This window comes from Lonchura striata, chromosome 9 (assembly GCF_046129695.1).
Source record: "Lonchura striata isolate bLonStr1 chromosome 9, bLonStr1.mat, whole genome shotgun sequence".
Classification (NCBI taxonomy): Eukaryota; Metazoa; Chordata; class Aves; order Passeriformes; family Estrildidae; genus Lonchura; species Lonchura striata.
The window spans coordinates 54,489-74,643 of NC_134611.1; the positions used below are offsets into that span (position 1 = coordinate 54,489).

The following is a 20,155-nucleotide window of genomic DNA, read 5'->3' on the forward strand; positions in this document are numbered from 1 at the left end:
ATTGTATTTGCCTGAAATTTTAATCCATCAAGTTAAAGTGCCACTGCAGGGCTTACCTGTATTTCAACACTGAGTTTGATTGAGGTGTGGTGGGAATCTGGGGTATAGCAGTCCTTCTTGAAATGTCTGTCTGACATTAATATTCTGGGAAGAGTGGGTCCTGTTGCAGTTCCAGTTAATCCATATTTGAAAACAAATTAAGCAGCAGGAAGGCCCTCTGTTCTGGAATAGGTATCAGTTGCAGGAGGGTAGCCCATACACTGATGAGTACTGGAACAGCTCAAATTGCAAGAAAACAAGTATTAATTTCCTGTCTTTGACACTGCTGTTTATAAGGGAAACCAAATGCATAGTAGCTTCTTTTTCTTACTGGGAATATTCTATATCATCATCAGATAAAATCAGAGTCTCCTGAGAAATGTCTCATGTTTAAAAGTTCATCTGTTACTATTTGAAAAGTGCCTTATCAAATCTTGGAGGAGTTCACAAAGCTGTAATTCTTAAATTGGCCAGGTCTTTAAAAAAACCCAACCAGATGAACAGAAAAACCCAAACCAACCACCCCCCCCCCAAAAAAAAAAACCAAAACCAACAAAAACAAAAGAAAACAAAACAAAAAAAACCCAATCCCCTGTTTTTTGCTATCAGCTTAAAACCAAAATGGAGTTTTGAAGACTTTAGGCATGAACTTAGCAGATTCTGTTTTGCATTGGAAAAAAAAAAGTAAATTCATGACTGCTGTAGAGAAGGATCCAAAGAAGTCTGTTAGGAAAAGTTACTGTGGGAGCCCTCAAAGCAGCACTCAAAGAACTTCTGAGGTGTCTGACTCAGCCTGAGCTTTTAATTCTTTCTTTCTGAGCAGACAGGTACAGTACAAAAAGTGTCACGGTGCTGTGACCCAGAGCTTTGCATACTGAAGCCAAGAAAATCATTGCCTATCCTGTTAGTTTTTGTGTGGGTGCTTGAAGATAAAAAAGTTCTCCAAGTGTTCATCTTTCCCTCTGGAACAGCTGGGACATCTCTCTCCCTCCTCCTAAGTGTTCTGAGAGCTGTGGGATTCACCCTGTGTTGTGTTAGGCAGCACACCCATGAGGCTGAAGAAGCATTTCACATTACTGCCACAGCTGATTTCATTTAGCATAACAAAAACCTTCCATGCCTTGAGCCAAATGTCTTTAATCTATGAAGCAAACAAACCCTCCAACAACAGGAACTTATTGAAAAGTTGATACCCGAGTCTCCTTCTGTCAGTAAATGTGTGGCACAGAGAATTAATGCACAGCTTTTGGCTTCACTCATACATGGCTGACTGCCACAGACACAACATTTCATAGCTGCCAGGGGTCTTGCTTTGAATGTGCTTTTTCTCTGCAGTAGTCAAATGACCTTTAAATGGATGCAGGTGTGTCTCATAATACAAATTCTTTACATGTGAGCATATTTCTCAGTCAATAAATGAGTTTTAATTACCTTTCACATTTCTTTTCTTCATTTCCCAGTAAAAAGAATTAGCTTAGGATAAACTGCAAATTTTTGGTGGAGTCTATTTGCATTTTCAAGTTCATATTTTAGTAGTACTTAAAGGTAGTCCTAAATCCAAAAAAAGGCTTGGTAACCGATTTTTCAACCCCCTTGCTTTCTCCCTTTTTCCTCCCCCCTCCCAGTTTCCCTCTCTGCCTTCATATATTAGGCTTTTGCTCTGTGGAATGCAGAGTAGAAAAGGAATCTGGCTTCAGGAATGTGGGTCTTAAATCCAAATGTGGAAGGAGAAAAGCAGGAAGAAATTAGTGAACGGTAGAAATCTTTCAGGCAGATTGGTACTTGTGGAAGCAGAAGGAATACAGTAGTAGGAGGTGACTTAGACCAAAAAACAGTGGTATGCAAGTAGCAAGATCATGGCAAGGACAAAGAAAATGCAGTGATTGAGGAGAATCCATGGTGGTGTAGGAGTTTTTGAGCTTCTCTGCCAGCCTTTCCCTAACCAGTCTGTGATGTTGGGAAAAATGTCGAGTGCTCAGTAATGCATAAGTGCTCATATATGTGCTAATGTACACATACACATTTGATTTGACTGGACTGCTTTCATGCTGAAAATTAAGCACACAAGTTCTCTCTTGTGTTCAGCAGAATCTGGAAAAGGGAGAATGTGCCGAGTTCTCTAATGAATAAAACTTGGTAAGGAAGAAGAAACAGTTGCTGCTCTGTTCTTCTTGTATCAGTAGGCATCTGTCACAAAAGCAGTATTTGAATTTTAAACCGAGAGGCTTTGGTTTTGGTTGAGCAAATTCCAGCAGAGAAACCTTTAGGCCCTGAAGGTTGGCCTTGATCCACACCTCCCTGTAAGTTTCTAATTGATAATGCTTTGCAACTACCTGTTCCATAAGGAGGCTGAGAAAAACCTGTCAGTGCTCTGTCCCACTCTGGGCTGTGTGATGCCTTTTTTTTCTGTAGAAATGGCTGCTCTAGGCCTGGCCCTTCACTGTCACCCATTTTAACACTGGCTGTGGTGCTTCTGCTTCCTAGATCCCTGCCAGAACGGAGCCTCGTGCGTGGATGGGATCGACTCCTTCTCGTGCATCTGCCTGCCCGGCTTTCACGGGGATAAATGTCAGACAGACACCAACGAGTGTCTGAGCGAGCCCTGCAGGAACGGGGGCACCTGCACCCACTACGTCAACAGCTACACCTGCAAGTGCCCGCCGGGCTTCCAGGGAACCAACTGCGAGAGCAACGTCGACGAGTGCACCGACAGGTGAGGCACCTTCACTCGCTGCTCTCCTGCCCTCCAGCCAGGAGCAGCTTCTAACCAGGCCAGTTCTCCTTTCCTGCCATTTGTCACAGGCGTACTTGTGGCTCTTGCATGGAAAGCTGGCTTAGCTGAAACGCAGTTGCCTGGTCCTCGGTTTCTTCTAACGTTCTTCCAGCAGTTCCATTACAGGATGTTATAAATGAAAATTTGTCCAGCCAAATTAATATGAAAAAATAAGATATTTATTTTGCAATCAAATTCTATCTAGCCAGCCACAAGGAAAGAACAGAGCTGAGCCCGGGGTCGGCACTGGGTGTGCAACAAGGAGTCAGCCTCAGCAGAGGTTTTCCTCTGTGCCCACACACCTCCATCCTGGCACAAGCGGTTTTTATGGGGAAAATTCCACCTGAGGCCAAGACTTCAGCAATCAGTCTTTTCTTCTATTCAGAGTCCATATGTTAATAAGATTCTCTTTTTTTGGTGATGAGGGAGAACAATTCAGTGTCCAGAGTTTGTTGAATCCCTTGATGAAATTTACAGGAATTTGGGAACGCTGCATTCACATGGATCTGTCTGAGGATTTCCATGAGATCCATCTCGGGTCGTTCAGGCGATGATCAGCGCCTGGGGTTCCGTATCTCCCCAGACATGGCCCATCCCCATCTCCTGGGGAGCCGCACCTTCTTACTTGTAAATCAGTTTCCAATATTCCTGCGAGGGTGGGGAGAATCCTAATACAAACGTGTACACGCTAACAGATAATCAATATCACATAAATCATATTAGAAATGGCGTGAATTATATCTACTACACATAACAAGGATGAATATGACAGTGTTTAACAAAAGTTAAAACAGGGATGCTAGCTTATTGAAATATAAATAATTCATAGAATAATTCACTGTCACATAGGGGAGGGGGATATAATTGGTTATGAATGATTACTCTGTTGAGAAATACAAAAGCTGCAAAAAATTGAAACAATGGCCAACTTAGAAAAGCAGCAAAAATAAATTAATCCTGAATTGTTGACAACAAATAGTATGAAGAAGAAACCAGGAGAAACACTAAATCCACTAAATTCTGCATTGGAAAGATTTAATCATCAGAGATGATTTTAATGCTCACAGAAAAAAATTGGATGTGGTTTAGCAGTGTCGAGATAAAACCTGAGATCGTTCTAAAGAGGGAGGTGTGGAACTGAGTTAAAATGCTCAACAGCTGGTCCTAATATAAATGGTTCATGCAGTAGTTTTAAGAGCTCTTTGAGAGTTAAACATATGATTCCATCATCTGCCTGCATATTTATTTTAAGCTTTGTTAGGATTGATGTAACTTTAGATTCTCAAATGGGAAAAAATTCTAACAATTTCTTTAAAACTTGCAATGGTTAAAAAATAATTAAGTACTTTGTTCTAGTTGAGTTACCAGAGACAAGTTATGCAAAGCTCTTGGTTTTCTCAAGTATTTTCTGCACAAATAGAAAAGATCTTTCCTACCTTTTATAAAATTGCATTTGAGAAGGAGGTATTTCAATATCTTTTTCTTAAGAGCAGGATTGTGTCACTGATGAGGGTGTGTTTAATTTGCACAACAGTTGTGAAGTATGCTGGGTGTTTTAGCAGAACTCCTGGCTCTTCCTTGAGGTTCATCCTGTTTTTGTTTTTGTTATCAGTCAGGACAGGAACCAGTCTTGCAGGTATGAATTAAGGATGTAGCAATTTTCAACGCTCTGCCAAGCTAAACCAGTCACACCTTCTCAACCAAAATTACTGTGCTTAAGAGCACTGTGGTGGTTGGCTAATTTGAATTTGGGTCAAATGGTTCTTCCGTGTGTTGTGTGAGAAGCTGCCTGTGAGAGAGTGCCCTCTCCTTTTGGTACCTGGTTTCAGTGAAACACACCAGGTGATTGGCAGTTCCTCTGTCTTCCCTGCCTTGCCATAAGTGGAAATGGCAGTTTGCTCTCCCTCTAAAACAGAATTCAGCCCCCAAGACAGAGGAACTTCCCCGATGAGCAGTTTAATGTTTGATAAGTAGGTTAATGTTGACATCTCTACCGTAATCGCAGTCGGAATTTCAATATTTCAAACTTGCTTCCCTGCATTGTGACTTCAGGGAGGTGAGTCAGGGGCTCCTCTCGTGGAAATACCCTTGACAGGCACAAAGCAGAGAGCAGGCATGAATTTGGTTTGTGTACTTTATCAAACTGATTATCTCAAGTCTGATCTAGCATTATTCTCAGAGGGGCAGGAGTTCCTTTACAAGGAAAACTGAGTCAATTTTGCATGACACATCAATTCTCCAAATTTTCCCAGTGCCTTCTCCCTAGGACACCTAATCTGGCAGAATTTCTTATGATCAGAAGACTGGGGGGGAGGGGGATAGTTCCTTTGATCTGAATTCTGCCAGGGCATGTATGAGTAATTTTACAAATCAGGACTTAAGATTCTCATGAGAAGAAAAGGAAGGGATTTAGCAATACCAATACTTTCACTTAATTTCAGTGAAGAATGTGCTTGTGTTTTGCATGTTGTATGAACTTTTTCCTTGAGAAACCATACCCCTGATTCCTTTGAAGATTTAAAAAAAAAAGGCAAATTGTTTTGTTTCTCATAATTTGTAATACAGTTGTAATTTGTAATAAAATGTATCAGTTTGAGCAAGCCACAGGAGGTAGTGTTTGTGGTCACATTGGATCTGGACATGTTTCGTTAAATTAGTTGCATCCATCATAATGACTTGTTAAAACCCTGCTTTACTTTCTTCTTCTGCTGAGGTAAAAGTGAGCCGGAGGGTGAGCTGGAATTCCCTAGGATTGATGTTTTCTGATTGATATTTCTTCAGCCAGAAGTTAGCAGTGGTCAAAGAATCCTGTTATCTGCTTTTCTCTCTTATTTCATGTTTATGTTCCCTTTTGTCCGTGAGCTAATTGCATTTTGTCTCAGCTTACCGTTCTTCCTCCTCCCTTGCAGCTCCTGTTTCAATGGAGGCACTTGTGTGGATGGAATCAATTCCTTCACCTGCCAGTGCCCCCTGGGCTTCACGGGACCCTTCTGCCTGACAGAAATCAACGAGTGTGACTCCCATCCCTGCCTCAACAGGGGCACCTGCGTGGACAGCCTGGGCACATACAGGTGTATATGTCCCTTGGGCTACACTGGCAAGAACTGCAAGGTTGGTGACTTGTTGTGGCGTTGTTGTTTGAGCTGTCCAGCAGCAGAGTGACACAGGAGAGGTGTGAGGTGCCAAACATGGCTGAGCTCTTCTTCCTTCAGTCCTGGTGAGGGCTGGTTGGCCCATTAGGTGCCCCTGTTCAAAACTGGAAAACATAGCAGGGCTGGAAGACACCTTAGAGATGGTCTAGTTCTATCCCCTGTCTATATGCAAGGAGGAGCAAAGTACTTATTTATGAGCGCAGGTGTCACTGGAACTTTCTAGATTAGTTTTCTAAAATGAAAACCAGCTGTTACCCTGGAAAATGGCTCCATTTAATTCAAAGCATAAAATTGTCCTGATTGAAGACAGTCCTGTATTAAAAAAAAAAAAAAAAAAGAAACAACAAACAAACCAGCAAACAAGCACAAAATAAAACCAGAATATCAGTCTGATTAGCAGGAGTTAGATTTAACTGGTTCATTTTTTACAGGAAAGTAAATTTTAATCAGGGTTGATAGTAAATTTTTTTTTTTTTGAAAAGCCAGAAAATGTTTTGAGGCGGTAAATGACGTGCTTGTCATATTCACAACCCCAATAAAAATCTCCAGCCTACTCGCTCACTTAAATTCAGGCAGTTTCCAGTTTTCCACAGGAGCTGCAAACCCTGTATACTGTAAATGACTGACTAGTGCCTATTAAAAACTCTGACTTGGCATGGTACAGTGGAAACAGAACGATGTTTTTCAGATCAGAATTCTTTTTGATTCTGTTCTTATCAAAACAGCAAGAATGATATGAGACTATTTTTGCTTTTGAAATGGTAAACTCTGTATTGGCTTCCTTTACCAGCAGTCTTGAGTGCTGCCATTTAAAAAAAAAAAAAAAAAGAGGTGGAATTGCTGGAAAACAGTACAATTTTATAAGAATTTTGCAGCTCTCTTTCATGCCAGCATGTCTTTGTAAAGCAGTGAGTGTTCGAAAGAAGCATTTCAATGGCAGTGGTGGAGGTGCTTTATCAGAAGTATGTTGCTAGACATTAAATTGTCAGGTCTGCTTCTAGGTATTGCTAATGGAGGAAGTGAATGCAAAGTAATGAAGTGATAGAAAAAAGCACCCCTCTGCTGCCCTGATTATGCATGCTGGGCACACCACTTAAACCTTATTGGGAGAATTAGCATTGAGAGTGATCGTGAAGTACTGTGAAGTTCAGTAGTTCCTCTTCTGTTATGTTTGCTTTGTTTTTACTGGAGAAAAGGATTAATGTTCCTTTCCCCAAATTAAATGCTGTGCATTCTCAGAAGGTCTGCTTTATGTTCAGAGAAGCTTGATTGTAATGTATTACCCATTTTATACAAGGAACCAGAACTTTCTAAATTTAGATAAGTACTACTCAAAGCTGTTTTGGGGAGATTTATAGATTACAGCTACACTGTAGTTCTTGTCTTAGTGGTAAACTGGCTTGACCTAATTAGCAAAGCTAAATAAGCAGCACAAAATCAGACAACGATTCATAAGTTTTAGAATTTGCATGTAAAACAGTCAGCTACTCATTACAAATGCAGAGGCAAGAGGCTTGGTGTTTTTTCCTCACGCTCAACTACATGTGATAAAACTTAATTCCAAGTTTCCTTTTGGTTGCCTGTGAAAGCACAGATTTTTTTTTTACTTTAATCTTTGTGAGGAGAGTTTGCATCTGAAAAGCAGAACTTTCTGCAATTGAAATTGCATTTTACAGCCAAAATTCAGTGCTACTCACTTTAAAAACCTCACCCTTCCTCAAGCCAGCTTGAAATCAATCAAATAGCTGTATTAATTTGAAGATTAAATGCTTAAAAAGGAAATTATGGTTAGTGGCTGGTTTATATTACATCAGTTATTTTGTGTCTTCACTTTCGTATGATGATTGACTGAGTTTTAGACTCTTTGTTTCTATATGAGGAATCAAGAAAAGCAATATACTTTGGCCCATCCTCAGTTCATAAAACTGTTGTGGGGTTTCAGTTGAATCTTGGAAGACACAAAAAGGCAGACGGACCACAGTGCAGCAAGTGGGGCCAAAAGGAGGTATGGTGAGGTAATGATAAAAAAGATCAAAATATGGAACACATCTGTCATCCTCAGAAAGCAGTGAAGATGGGGGGAATTGGGGAGAATAGCTGGAAGCCTCCTGCTAACATGGAACTAGAAAGCTAATCTGAGATAAAACTCAATTTTCTCCAACTGAGCCAGTCAAAGATCCAACTTCATGGTGAGCTGTGAGGATTTTGAAATATCCTGCTGCCAACTGGGGTTTATTGCTCTGTACACTTACACTTTCCCCAGGCATGTGACAGAGACTGTCAGTAAAGTACCTGGCTTAGCTTGGGCAGGACTGTCCTGCTCTTTCAAGTGCCACAGGGAACCTGTATCACAGAGCTTCTATTCCTTGAGTCTTGAACTTGTTCTCTGAGTGCTGTTTCTCCTGCATTTGCCATGTTTCATGTGGGCTGTTTGCTCTGCAGTCTCTCGTGGATCTGTGCAGCAAGTCTCCCTGTAAGAACAGAGGCACGTGTGTGCAGACTCTGGCCCAGACTCGGTGTGTGTGCCCGCCCGGCTGGACCGGCGCCTACTGCGACGTGCCCAACGTCTCCTGCCAGGTGGCAGCTTCACAGAGAGGTAAATCAGCATCCTCTGTGCTTCAGCATCGCTGTGCTCAGGCATCTCCTTCCCCCCTGCACCTGTGCACAGCCCCAAGAGCTTTGCCTCTAGGCGGTCACTTCTCAAGTAAAAACACTCTCTGCCGAGGGTGTCTTTGGGAGTCAAGACTTCCTCAATTCTCCCCATCACAAAAATATCAGAAAGGAAAAATGAAATATTATATGAGGCCTCAGGGGTTCAGTAGTACTGTTTTACATGGACTGCCCTTTTGGAAAATGCATCAGCTCTTTATGCTAAACCCCAGGCAGGCTAAACCTCAGGATTCTGCTAAACCCCAGGCAGGCCAGGTTTAAAACATGTCCTTCTACAAGAAAGGCATCTTGGAACTCATGATAAGTATTTTTGCAGAGAATACTGTTATCTGTGAGCATTATTTAGCCTTATAGGTTGTACCATGGCCCCTTAAAGTAGTAATTTTCTACTTCAGATGATGTATATGTAAAAAATTTGTTTTTTAAGTGAATTTTGTTTGGCAATATGGCTTGTAGCTCAGGCGGATGGACACTGTCATGCCTCTTTTGTCCCGGAAATCCAGACAAGCAGATTCAGCATTAAAGGAGAAAGGTGTCAAGCTCCCATACTTTTTGGGGACATTCTAGTTACAAACACTGATCCTTTGTAGAGCAGCAGTAGTATTTCAGAAACTTATTCACCAGCCAGTGCTAAAGTAACACAGCAGTACAAATACTTTGTACAAATACAGTGATCCAAAGAGGACAGAGCAGTGACTTTGTTTGGCAGCCAATTTTGGTTTTGATCCATCGTAATTTAAGGAGTAACTTCTCAATTTTCAAGTTGCAACTTTTCAACTTGTTGAGCCTACCCATATCCATTCCTGTGTGAGCTACCAGCACTGGCAGCAAGCGCCTTGTACGTGTTTGCTCACTTGATTTAACTCTGCTGCAGGAGTCCCTGTGGACCAGCTGTGCCAGCACTCGGGTCACTGCCTCAACGTGGGCAACACCCACCACTGCCAGTGCCAGGTGGGTTACACGGGCAGCTACTGCGAGGTGCAGCTGGATGAGTGCGACTCCAGCCCCTGCCAGAACGGAGCCACCTGCCGGGACCACCTGGGCGGATACCAGTGCGAGGTAGGCCGGGCATTTGCTGGGGAGAGGGGTGAATACTCAGGGCACAGTGAAACAAAGGCACCGGAGGAAGTCAGAAACACCTGCAAGTGGCAAAGTACCTTCACATAGGGGATAAAAGCAGCCTGCACCTGGAAGGAATTTTTAATTTGGCTGTAGCAAAAAAAAGTGCTCCTGAAAGGTTTTAAGAATGAATTAAGAGGTGTGGATGGAAGGAGCTGTGGTTGATGAGCATTGGATTCTTTGTGTCATTGGAGAGGGCATTCTTATCTGGAAAGGCTTTTTGCCTGAGGTGTGGTTTATATTAAAATATCTGTAAATTGTGTTAAAGGAATATTGTATTTTCCCTGTTGGATGGGCAAAGTATCCCTTGCCTCCCAGGGTGGGAAATGCCTTCCACTGCTTTCTGTTTCCTAATGCTGATGCAGAGAGCAGTGTAGGTCATGAGATTGTTGCATAACAGCCTCCCTAAGCTTTTTGGAATGGTAGAACACCTTGGAAGCCCATGTCCAGAGGGAAAGGATGAGTTTTATCTAAACCTTAAGCCAAAACGTCTAAGCCAGTTTCAGTGCTGGAGGGTATCAGGATTTGATCGTCTCTGTTTTGCAGCAATCTGATCACTTGAATTCAAATTTTCAGTGCCCTGTTATGTGTCACAGGTTGAGGTGTGTGATTAAGCTGCTGTCTGTGCAGCCCTTGAAATCACTTGCAGTTGTTCAGCTACAAAGGCTGTCCTAAGCTGCCCTGCTGAGGGCTCCTCTGTGGGTGATAGCTTTCTGAGATGTCTTCTGATGTATCTGCTGGAAGACCACTGACACTTCTTTCTGTGCTGGCAGTGTGTGGCTGGATACCAGGGTGTCAACTGTGAGTACGAGGTGGATGAGTGCCAGTTCCAGCCCTGCCAGAATGGCGGCACCTGCATCGACCTGGTCAATCACTTCAAGTGCTCCTGCCCACCAGGAACTCGGGGTAGGAAGCTCAGCAATTAAGTGAATGTTACAAGAGGGAATTTTCCTCTCTGACTGCTGGTTTCACGAGACAGTTTAAAGGGAATGCATTCTGTTCTTTGAAGAATGTTCCCAAAGTACACAGAATCCCTTGGGACACATAGTTTCTCTTTAAAAATAAATGCTGCTTTTTTTCCTCCCTTTTAATTTTTTTTCTTTTAAAGGAATAGGTCGTGGCAGTGTCCCTTGAGAATGTATGAGCCATCTTTGGCAATGTGGATGCATGAGACTGCTGTTAAGGTCTCTCCCAAACCTATCTGTTTTGATACAGTAAATCCAAGGTTTCTTTTTGGCTGAGGTGCTATGAAATAAGTAAGAAGTTTTCTTAGTTCTTGCATAACTTCCAATGTCCTATACTTGCTTAAATTATGGCCCTTCCTTGTCCTCTGTCCTGGAGTCTTTAGTGGAAAAGAAGTTGAGTGACTCTAGGCTACCCTAAACTATTTCAACATATTTGAGCTCTTTGATTAAAAGCTCCTTAGGGAAAAAAAAGTTGAAAAAGAAAAAGAAAAGTAGTCCACAGTTTATATCACTAGTTTTCAGTAGGCATGATTCCACAGCCTGTTTATTGTCAGGTTTCTTAAAACCTAGCCTTCCCTTTTATATCTTACCTATGAACCTGGCTTCTACCTTTGAAAATATTCAGAATTTAACATTTTAATGCATCAGTAAATGCTTTCTCACTTTATGTTCTTTTTTAAGGTGATTTCTCAAGTCAGTTAAAAAATTTACACTGCTCTGAACTTTTTCTTTCTGAAGTGTGTCATCTCAATGTTTGCAAAATATTCAGATGTCAGATATAACTAAATTCTTGTTTCATAAAGTAAATTTAAATTATAAAATAATATATTTTCCTCTTGCCTATGCATATCACCAGTTCATTCACTCTAATGTGGCTCTCAGCACATCTCCCCACCCTGGATAAGTGTTTACTTCATTTTAAATCATTTCACTGCCAATTCTTCATGTATTGTTCTTAATATTATTTTTAAATTAAAATAAAAAGGAAAAAACGTGCAATAAAACAAAAGCAGAAACAAACCTGCTTTTTAGGTCTGTACATCGAAGAGTGTATTTAGTTACCAGTTATCTGCATTGCCAGAATTTCTGTATTCCACTAAATCCCCCACCATCCTTTGAGAGGTTCTGGGTGTACTGCTTTTAATCCTTCAGTGTTTCTTTGTTGAGATGAATTACTTTCTGGATGGGACTGGGTTTTTTTTTTTGGTTTTTTTTGGGGTTTTTTTTTTTGTTTTGTTTTTGTTTTTTTTGGTTTTTTTGGTTTTTTTGGTTTTTTTTTTTTTTAATGAAAGGAATTGGAGGAGACTTGATACAATTATTTAGGATGGTAAAACATAGCTTTTGTCCCTGGCCCAGTTTGTAATTAGTACTTTACTGATGCCAGTATAAGCATCCTTCATATTTAGGTGAAGGATTTTACTTGCTCTGGTTGGAACAACAGCAATAAACTTGCTCAGCTTCCCCTCTCTGTCCTTGTGCAGTGAAAGCAGAACCGCCACCAGACCCTGTCCCTTGAAAAGAAATCTCACAGGCAGGAGAAGAAATTGCCCTCCCTGGCTGCTGGTGGGGGTTTGCTGTAAGTCCCCAGAAGCCAGACTGGAGGAATCAGTGTTTTAGCACAGCTGTTTTTTTTGTTGGTTTGCTGTTGCTTATTTTAATGCTCTTTGCCCAGTTCCAGGGTAGCCTGGTGGCAGCTTGTGGCCTGTCAAGGCCAGTGCAGGGCTCCCAGGCTCTGCGTAGTCTCAGGGCTAAATCAAGTGCATCTTTTCTGGGCTTAGTTTGGTTTTTTGTTTTTAATTATGCCCTTAAATTAAGTCAAGTATGAAAGCTGCCAAATACCAGGACAGCCTAGCATTGAGGACAGCCTGGATGTAAAACACATGTACCCTGAGCCTGCTCTGAAGCTGGCTGTCTGCAGAGAGTGTGGAATGTGGTAAACTGGGATCTTTATCTGCTTATTTCAGGGACTGTGTGTGACATGGCCCTAAAACTTGATGAGCAGTGCAGGTGATGCCTTGAGAGGCTCCCTGGAACAGAGGCTGGGCAGAGTTAAAGGAATAAAGTAGGGATTTATTAAAAGACATTCAAAGGATACACCTTGGGCGGTACAAGAGCCTGGCCATGGCTACACCCAAGATGGACCCCAAGTCACAAGTTTTCACACTTTTATAAGTTTTGGTCCATTTCCATATTGGGGTTAATTGTCCAATTCCAGCTCTACATTATGCAGTCCCATCCTCTCAGTCTGCTCTCCTCAGTTCTCTGCACTTTTTGGGCCTGAAGCTGCAATGTGTCCTTGGTTCTGGGGCTGGAAAAAGGATTGTTTTGTGTGACTGAGCTGTGAGGAGAACTTGCTACCACTTTATATGAAGTTCAGAGTTACGCAGTAATGCGGTACAGAATCTGGAAAATATGAAAGCTCAAAGTTAAGGCAAAGTTAAGGAAAGGCAGCCACAGCACTGTGTCCCCAAGCTGTCCCTGTTTGCTGTGCTGCAGGCCGCTTCTGTGAGGAGAACGTGGATGACTGCGCCTCGGAGTCGGGAGCTCCGCGCTGCTTCAACGGGGGCCAGTGCATTGACCAGATCGGGGGCTACAGCTGCCTCTGCCCCCAGGGCTTCGCAGGAGAGCGCTGCGAGGGGGACATCAACGAGTGCCTCTCCAACCCCTGCAACCCTCGAGGGAGCCTGGACTGTGTCCAGCTGACAAATGATTACAGGTGCATCTGCCGTAGTGCTTTCACTGGTGAGTAGTCATAAACATGCTTCCGATTTCATGGCAGTATCTTGAGAATTGGTGGTTCTGTCCCTTCCTGGCAGTGCTGTTATCTACCCGCTTCTCTTCACAACGTCTGATTGTTTCTCTACAATATGTTTCAATTTTTTTAACCAGTCTTTCTTTCTAAACTTCTAAGAAATTTGGCTTCCAGAGCTGTCTCAGATGAAGGAATCTCCTGAGACATTTGGTTTCCAGGACTTCTCTTTCCTTGTGGTACTTTTTTTGCCTTCATAATTTCACATTTCTAATACTGAAAGTGTAACAGTTCATGTGTCAGCTTATCTGTGACTTCTCCTTTTGCAAAGCAGCCATGTGTATTTTCTTTATAAATCAGTGTCATGGTATCATAATTCGCTTTTGGCCTATTTTTCTATTCCTTGCTGCCTTTCCTCCTTGAATTAGTTACATGGTCAGGATGGAGTATTCTATGCATAGACAGGCTCTACATTCCTAGCTTGGTGATCCTTCCACAATCCAACTTTGAATCACAACTTTGCAAGAAATCACACTGTGCAGACTTATGTCTCACTCTCTCTAGACCTCCTCTTTGTTAGTATTGCTGCTATTCTGCTTTCTGCCTCCCACTGGGCTTAAGTTTGGTCTAATAGTCTCCAGATGTGTCTGAACTTTCAGCTTTCCATTTTCCCTGTCAGTTTAATTTTTTATGCATTCAGTTTTCCTCCATGAAAACATTTCACTTTTCCTGCATGCTTTACCAGCAGTTTTTACTCCTCTTCTTAAAATTTAAAGATGCTATGATTTTCCACTAAATTTGTGAGTTTCAGATGCAAAGAAATGACAAAGATATATGTTTGAAGAATTCATGTAGTAGCTTTTGAACGCATTACTTACCCTGCCAAAAGAAGTTCCTGAAAGAGTGATGTATGAGGGAAGTGGAGCTGGTGGGACACTGGTGCAGGCCACCAGATGGGTTCATTTTAAGCCTGTCTGTTAAGGTTGCTTTTATGAATTATGCCTCATGTGGATTCTGACCCTCATGGAAGGGTTGCTGGATCTTGTGCTGTGGGGAGTGCAGGCCTGCTGCACCCCAGGAGGAGCAGAGAGAGTTGCTGTGTCTCAGACATGAAGTCTGTCTGGAAATGTTAGGCACACAGGGGGAACATGCTTCCTCCTCTAGCTGTCTGTCTTCTGCACATTCCCCACTGACCCTTCTGCCTGGGAGGAGACAGGGTGGCTTTGCTGTGGTCTGTGGCTGGTGGGATGCCAGAACTCTGTGGGCCATCCTGCCCTGTCTGCTCCTGTCTGCAAAGTCTCGGCTGCACATGTCTGGAGACTTCTATTAATATTTTCCTAGGGGGTCCAAGTCATGCTGAGATCATCCCCAACTTTTAGAAGTTTGGTCAGCTTGACTCTGGGAGTTGCTGCAAAGCATGTGAGTGCAGTAAGATCTCTGTCTGGCTGATCAGTGTGAGGAGACTCTCCTGTTCACTCTGGTCCTGAGGGTTGTTCCTTCATGTTAAAGTGTGATTTGCCATTGGACTCATTGAGCATCTTCCAAAAATTAAAGAAGTCTTAGGAACCCCCAAACTGGTGTGGTACATCACTTTTAGCCTGTGTGCCTGGCTGACTTGCTGATGACAACAACACATTCTGTCTTTGTGCTGTGTTGCGTGTGTTCTTGAGGAGGTAGACATGGTCAGCTGTATCCAAATGCACCTCGTGGATTCTGGGGCTGTGCCTTCCTCTTTACTGCTTAGGCAGCCGTGTGGACACCACCCCTTTTCCAAAGGGATGCTCCCTCCAAAAGGAGTGCTCAGCTGGCTGGTTATTCACAGGAGTGCTTTGTGTGCTGATGGTTTTTGGAGTGATCACACACACGTTTCTCTGCTCTCTCTCGCTGTGCTCCGTCCCAGGCCGGCACTGTGAGAGTGTCATCGACGTGTGTCCCCGGAGGCCGTGCCAGAACGGCGGCACCTGCGCTGTGGCCAGCAACATGCCCGATGGCTTCATCTGCCAGTGCCCCCCGGTAAGCACCCTGTGCTCACTGCACTCCTGCCCAGCTCCAGAGCCCTCTGCTAGGCTCTCACTGCTCCACTGCAGGTGAAGGCTGGACACTCTTTGCCAACATCCCTTAGTTTACCTGCTCAGCGGGGAAACCCAGGGCTTCCAGCTGCCCCAGGAGAGTGATGCTGCCTGATGCTACCCCAAACAAGTACAGTCTTCTAGTATCACAGCTGGCTTTAGTCTTAAATCTACCATTAAATTACATTAACTTAATTAAATTAACTTTTTTTTTTTTCAGTCTGGTGTTTTCTGTGCTTGTTGCATGCTGCCCCTTGTTTGGGGCTCTTCTAGGCTGTTTTCAAAACGTAACAGAGCCTTGTGATTTCCTAGTTTATCCATGAGGTTAGGTCTGGAAAGTCATGGCTCCTACAGTGAGGCTAGAAGAGTTACAGGGGAGAAAGGATTTGCACATGTCACCTTGCCTCCAACCCTCAGAGTGTTGAAGATTATGTTTGCAACACTGATTGTGTTGCCTTCTTTTCCATCCCACAGGGTTATTCTGGAGCAAAATGTGAGTTCAGCAGCCACAGCACTTGTGGACAAGTGAAATGCAAGAAGGGGGAGCAGTGCATCCAAACGTCTTCTGGTCCACGGTGCTATTGCCCCAAGCTGTCTGTGGGAGAGGAATGCCAGACACACCCAGGCTGTGCCAGTGCCCCCTGCCAGAATGGGGGCAGCTGCCACCCTCATTCTCAGCCTCCTTACTATTACTGCCAGTGCCCTGTTCACACCCAGGGCAGCCACTGTGAGCAGCCCGTAACTTTCAGCCCGGAGCCTCGAAGATGCCTGCATTCCCAGTGTGCAGAAAAAGCCAGGGATGGCTATTGTGATGAAGACTGTAACACCCATGCGTGCCAGTGGGATGGAGGCGACTGCTCCCTGACAGTGGAGGATCCTTGGGCCAACTGCTCCTCCTCCCTGCCCTGCTGGATGCTTTTCAATGGACAGTGTGACGAGTTCTGCAACACACCCGAGTGCCTGTTCGACAACTTTGAGTGTCAGCAAAATAGCAGGACATGCAAGTAAGGCTCGACGCTGAGAACATTTTCTCTGTGTGACTAACATAGCTCCTGCCTGTTGCTCCCTTCTCTCCCATTGTTTCTCTTGCTATCCTTGCTGAAAGTTCGGCATCCAGCAGTTTCTGCTGCTTTGTGTACTTCTTGTCTATATTTGGAATTTGAGTGCTGTGCGCTAAGTCAATAACCTGAGCAATGGTAATGTGTTAATCTGCTTGACGGATGTGCCCTGCTTTCCCTGGAAATGTAAATAGGAGGCATTTTGCCTTGTACTAGGTTTTAAGTGTGCTGCCTGCTATCCTGAATTTTGTTCCATACCAGAAATACTTGTATTTTAATCCCAGCTGTTTGCTGCCTCTGAACATGTTTTCTAGCTTTTTTGTAGTGGCACTTCTTTCTCTTCAGTTTTTTTTGACAAATGCTACAGCTGTGCAGTGATGATTCTGCCTCGGTGAGGCAAGAGGTGTTAGTATCTTAGTCAACAGAGTAAGCAGTTCTCTTACGCTGTTACCAGAATTAAATAATGGGTTCTTGGGGTGTGCTGTACTTCCTATTTTCACCCTCTCAGGCTGCAAGCTTACAGGATAAGCTGGGTTGTATTTCTTCTCCTGATACGCTGATTGTGGGTGTTGTCTTACTTCAAATGATGCTGAGGAGTGTAAGACCCGGGCCCCTAGAGTGCAGGTGTGCTGTGCAGAGCATGCCGGTGCCGCGTGCTGCCCACAAGCCTCTCCCTGCTCCAGGTACGACAAGTACTGTGCAGATCACTACGCAGACGGGCGCTGCGACCAGGGCTGCAACAGCGAGGAGTGCGGCTGGGACGGCCTGGACTGCGCCGGCGACAAGGCCGAGAAGCTGGCAGAGGGCACCCTGATCATCGTGGTCCTGATGCCCCCCGACGAGCTGCTGGGGGACGTCCGCAGCTTCCTGCGCACCCTGGGAACGCTCCTGCACACCAATCTGAGGATTAAGCTGGACTCCCAGGGAAACCCCATGGTGTTTCCCTACTATGGGGAGAAATCGGCAGCGCGGAGCCGTCGGTCGCTCGTGGTGGTTCGCAAGCACAGAGAGCTGGAGCAAGAGGTCATTGGGTGAGTGGATCCTTCTGTCTCCCTCTGGCCTGGTTGTGCTGGTACCTCTTGCTTGTAGTTGTGTGGGGCTTTCTAAACTTCCTAGGGCTGTAGGCTGTTTTTTAAAATGGGAAAATGCAACGCTATTGCAACTGCCCAGTTCGGCATTGGGGTAGAAAGATTAATGTAAAATGCTGCTGCAGTTTGACCTACTGCTTTGGCATAAGTTTCTGTCACTGACTGCTGTGCCCCCTTACGGTGTCTCTGCAGCACCAAGGTGTTCCTGGAGATCGACAACCGCCAGTGTGCAGAGGACTCGGAGCAATGCTTTCACAACACAGAAGCTGCTGCAGCTCTCTTAGCTGCTCAGGCCATCAAGGGCATGTTGCCCTATCCGTTTGTGTCTGTCCAAAGTGAGTAATTGAAGAGGAGAAATTGCTTATTGAGGGAGGCAGTCATCAAACTTGGGCCTGCAAAATACTCAGATTCTTGATCATCATCCTCTTGTGTCTTACTGTTCAGTATGGTTTTTGGGAGGCAACTTGTTTGTCCCCAGTTATAGGAGTATGTTTGTGCGAAGTTCATAGAGGGGATGTCTGGTTAGTAAGGCAGGACATTTATTTAGTCACTTTAATACTTGTAGAATCAGTAATCTCTCATGCTACAGCACTGCAGTGGTGATCTCCACGCTAAAACCATTCATGTGCTTTAAGCCATGAACTCAATGGAAAAGGTTCCATTTAGAGAGAAAGGCTGGAAGGCATTCCTCACTCCAGACTACCAGATGTTTTCTCCTCTAGCAATATGTCATCTCTTTGTTTTCTGCTCCATCTCCCTCAGTCTGAGGCTCAGCTGCAAACCTGATATAGGCTGGCATTATTGCTTTTCCTAGTTGGGTCATTCTTGTACCTTCATGTAGATCAGCTCTCTCTATGCCAAGTGAGTGTGGCTGGAGGAAGGAGCAAGAACTTTGATTCAGGAGCCATGTACTCTAAAAAATACTTGGAGAAACCAGACCAAGGCTAGTCAAAAAGAAGTGATACGTACTTACAGCAGTCTCAGTGGAGCCTAAACTCTGTAGAGACAATATGTTCCCTGTGGGAAGGACTGTGCTGAGAAAAGAGAGTCTGTAGGTTGAAGATTGTTGTCTCCACTTTGTTAATCACACTGTGTTTTAACTGGAATTTTTAGGTGAGCCCTTGTTACCACCAAAGACCCAGCTGCTTTACCTGCTTGCCGTGGCAGCTTTGATCATCCTGCTGATCCTTCTCCTGGGTGTGATGATGGCCAAGCGCAAGCGCAAGCACGGCTCTCTGTGGCTCCCAGAGGGCTTCATCCTGCGCAGGGATCCCAGTAACCACAAACGCAGAGAGCCCGTAGGGGAGGATGCTGTTGGACTCAAGTAAGTTTGCATTTAGGCCACTGACATTGTGTCTATTAGTGGCTTGAGGATTTTGAGAATGTGGCTGAAATATATTTCATCAAAGGCACTTAACTCCTTAGAGAAAGCTTCCTTTTAAACTAGAACTTCTTAGGCTATTCCTATAGTTCAAAAACATCTGGTTTGGACAGAAGAATCTTAATTAACTGTAATGTATAAAATGCCAGCAAGGAATCTGATCTCCTGGTTTTGTTTGGCTTTCTATCACTGAGCAGTATAGATCAGCAGCCAGGCACTGTTTGCTTAATTTTCTCATGGAATAGGCAAGACATTTTTAGGTTGATAGATGACAACAAACTTCTAATATCTCTAGCTCAGTGCATCAAAAATGTGACTCATAAGTAATGGAAAGTTTCAAAAGTTTTATGCAGTTTTGGCTTTCCACTGAATTAAACAACTTTGCAGTTCTAGGTGCATTTGATGCCACTACTGACTACCTGAAATTTGTGATTTCTTGGTTCCTGTGTTTGCAAGCTACCAAACTTACAAGCACCCCTTTTTTAGTCTTTGCTGAGTAGTGTAAATAGCAGCAGTAGCACCTGCTCAGGCTGCAAAGTGATATCTTCTCCTTGTTTGTCAGAAATCTGTCAGTCCAGATACCAGAGGGTAACCTGGCCGACCCTGGGACAACTGAGCACTGGGCAGGTGATGGTGGACCTCAGCCAAAGAGAGCTAAGGTAAGGAGCTCCAAGACTTAAATACCATCTGAAACTGTTGGTGAGACAAGCATCTGCATTACCTTCCCTTGCTCAAAGCTCCCTTGGCCTAGGGATTGGTTATATATTATTAATAGTATCTGAAGAGCAAGTCCTCAGGTTAACACTGCCACCACAGGCTGGTGGAGAAAGTCATTACCTTCTGTTTCAGTGTCCCCTCCCTTCAGCAGCAAAAGGGACAAGAAGGTTAATGTCATGCCTTGCAGTTCAGGCCTGACAATGTATGGTGAGAATATGAAAGCTGAGAATGCCAAGCAGAAGTAAATGGAGACCACCATTAACTTGAAAGAAAACAAGCCCCCTATAAACAATAAGAGAGCAAACAAACAAAAAAAAACCAAAAACCAAACAAACAACAAAATGCAACAAAAATCCCCACCCAAACCCTGAGAAG

The 20,155-nt window shown here is 43.8% G+C and overlaps 1 protein-coding gene across 1 annotated transcript in view; it reads left to right on the forward strand.

Moving 5' to 3' along the window:
* NOTCH2 (notch receptor 2) overlaps positions 1-20,155 on the forward strand; it is an 83,261-nt gene that overhangs the window by 52,882 nt on the left and 10,224 nt on the right. The window contains exons 17-28 of the mRNA XM_021545971.3: positions 2,524-2,752; positions 5,722-5,923; positions 8,407-8,560; positions 9,509-9,693; positions 10,527-10,659; positions 13,215-13,460; positions 15,368-15,480; positions 16,011-16,540; positions 17,278-17,625; positions 17,875-18,017; positions 18,796-19,006; positions 19,626-19,722. Of these exons, the coding sequence (XP_021401646.2) occupies positions 2,524-2,752; positions 5,722-5,923; positions 8,407-8,560; positions 9,509-9,693; positions 10,527-10,659; positions 13,215-13,460; positions 15,368-15,480; positions 16,011-16,540; positions 17,278-17,625; positions 17,875-18,017; positions 18,796-19,006; positions 19,626-19,722 (2,591 nt within the window). The remainder of the gene's footprint in view (positions 1-2,523; positions 2,753-5,721; positions 5,924-8,406; positions 8,561-9,508; positions 9,694-10,526; positions 10,660-13,214; positions 13,461-15,367; positions 15,481-16,010; positions 16,541-17,277; positions 17,626-17,874; positions 18,018-18,795; positions 19,007-19,625; positions 19,723-20,155) is intronic.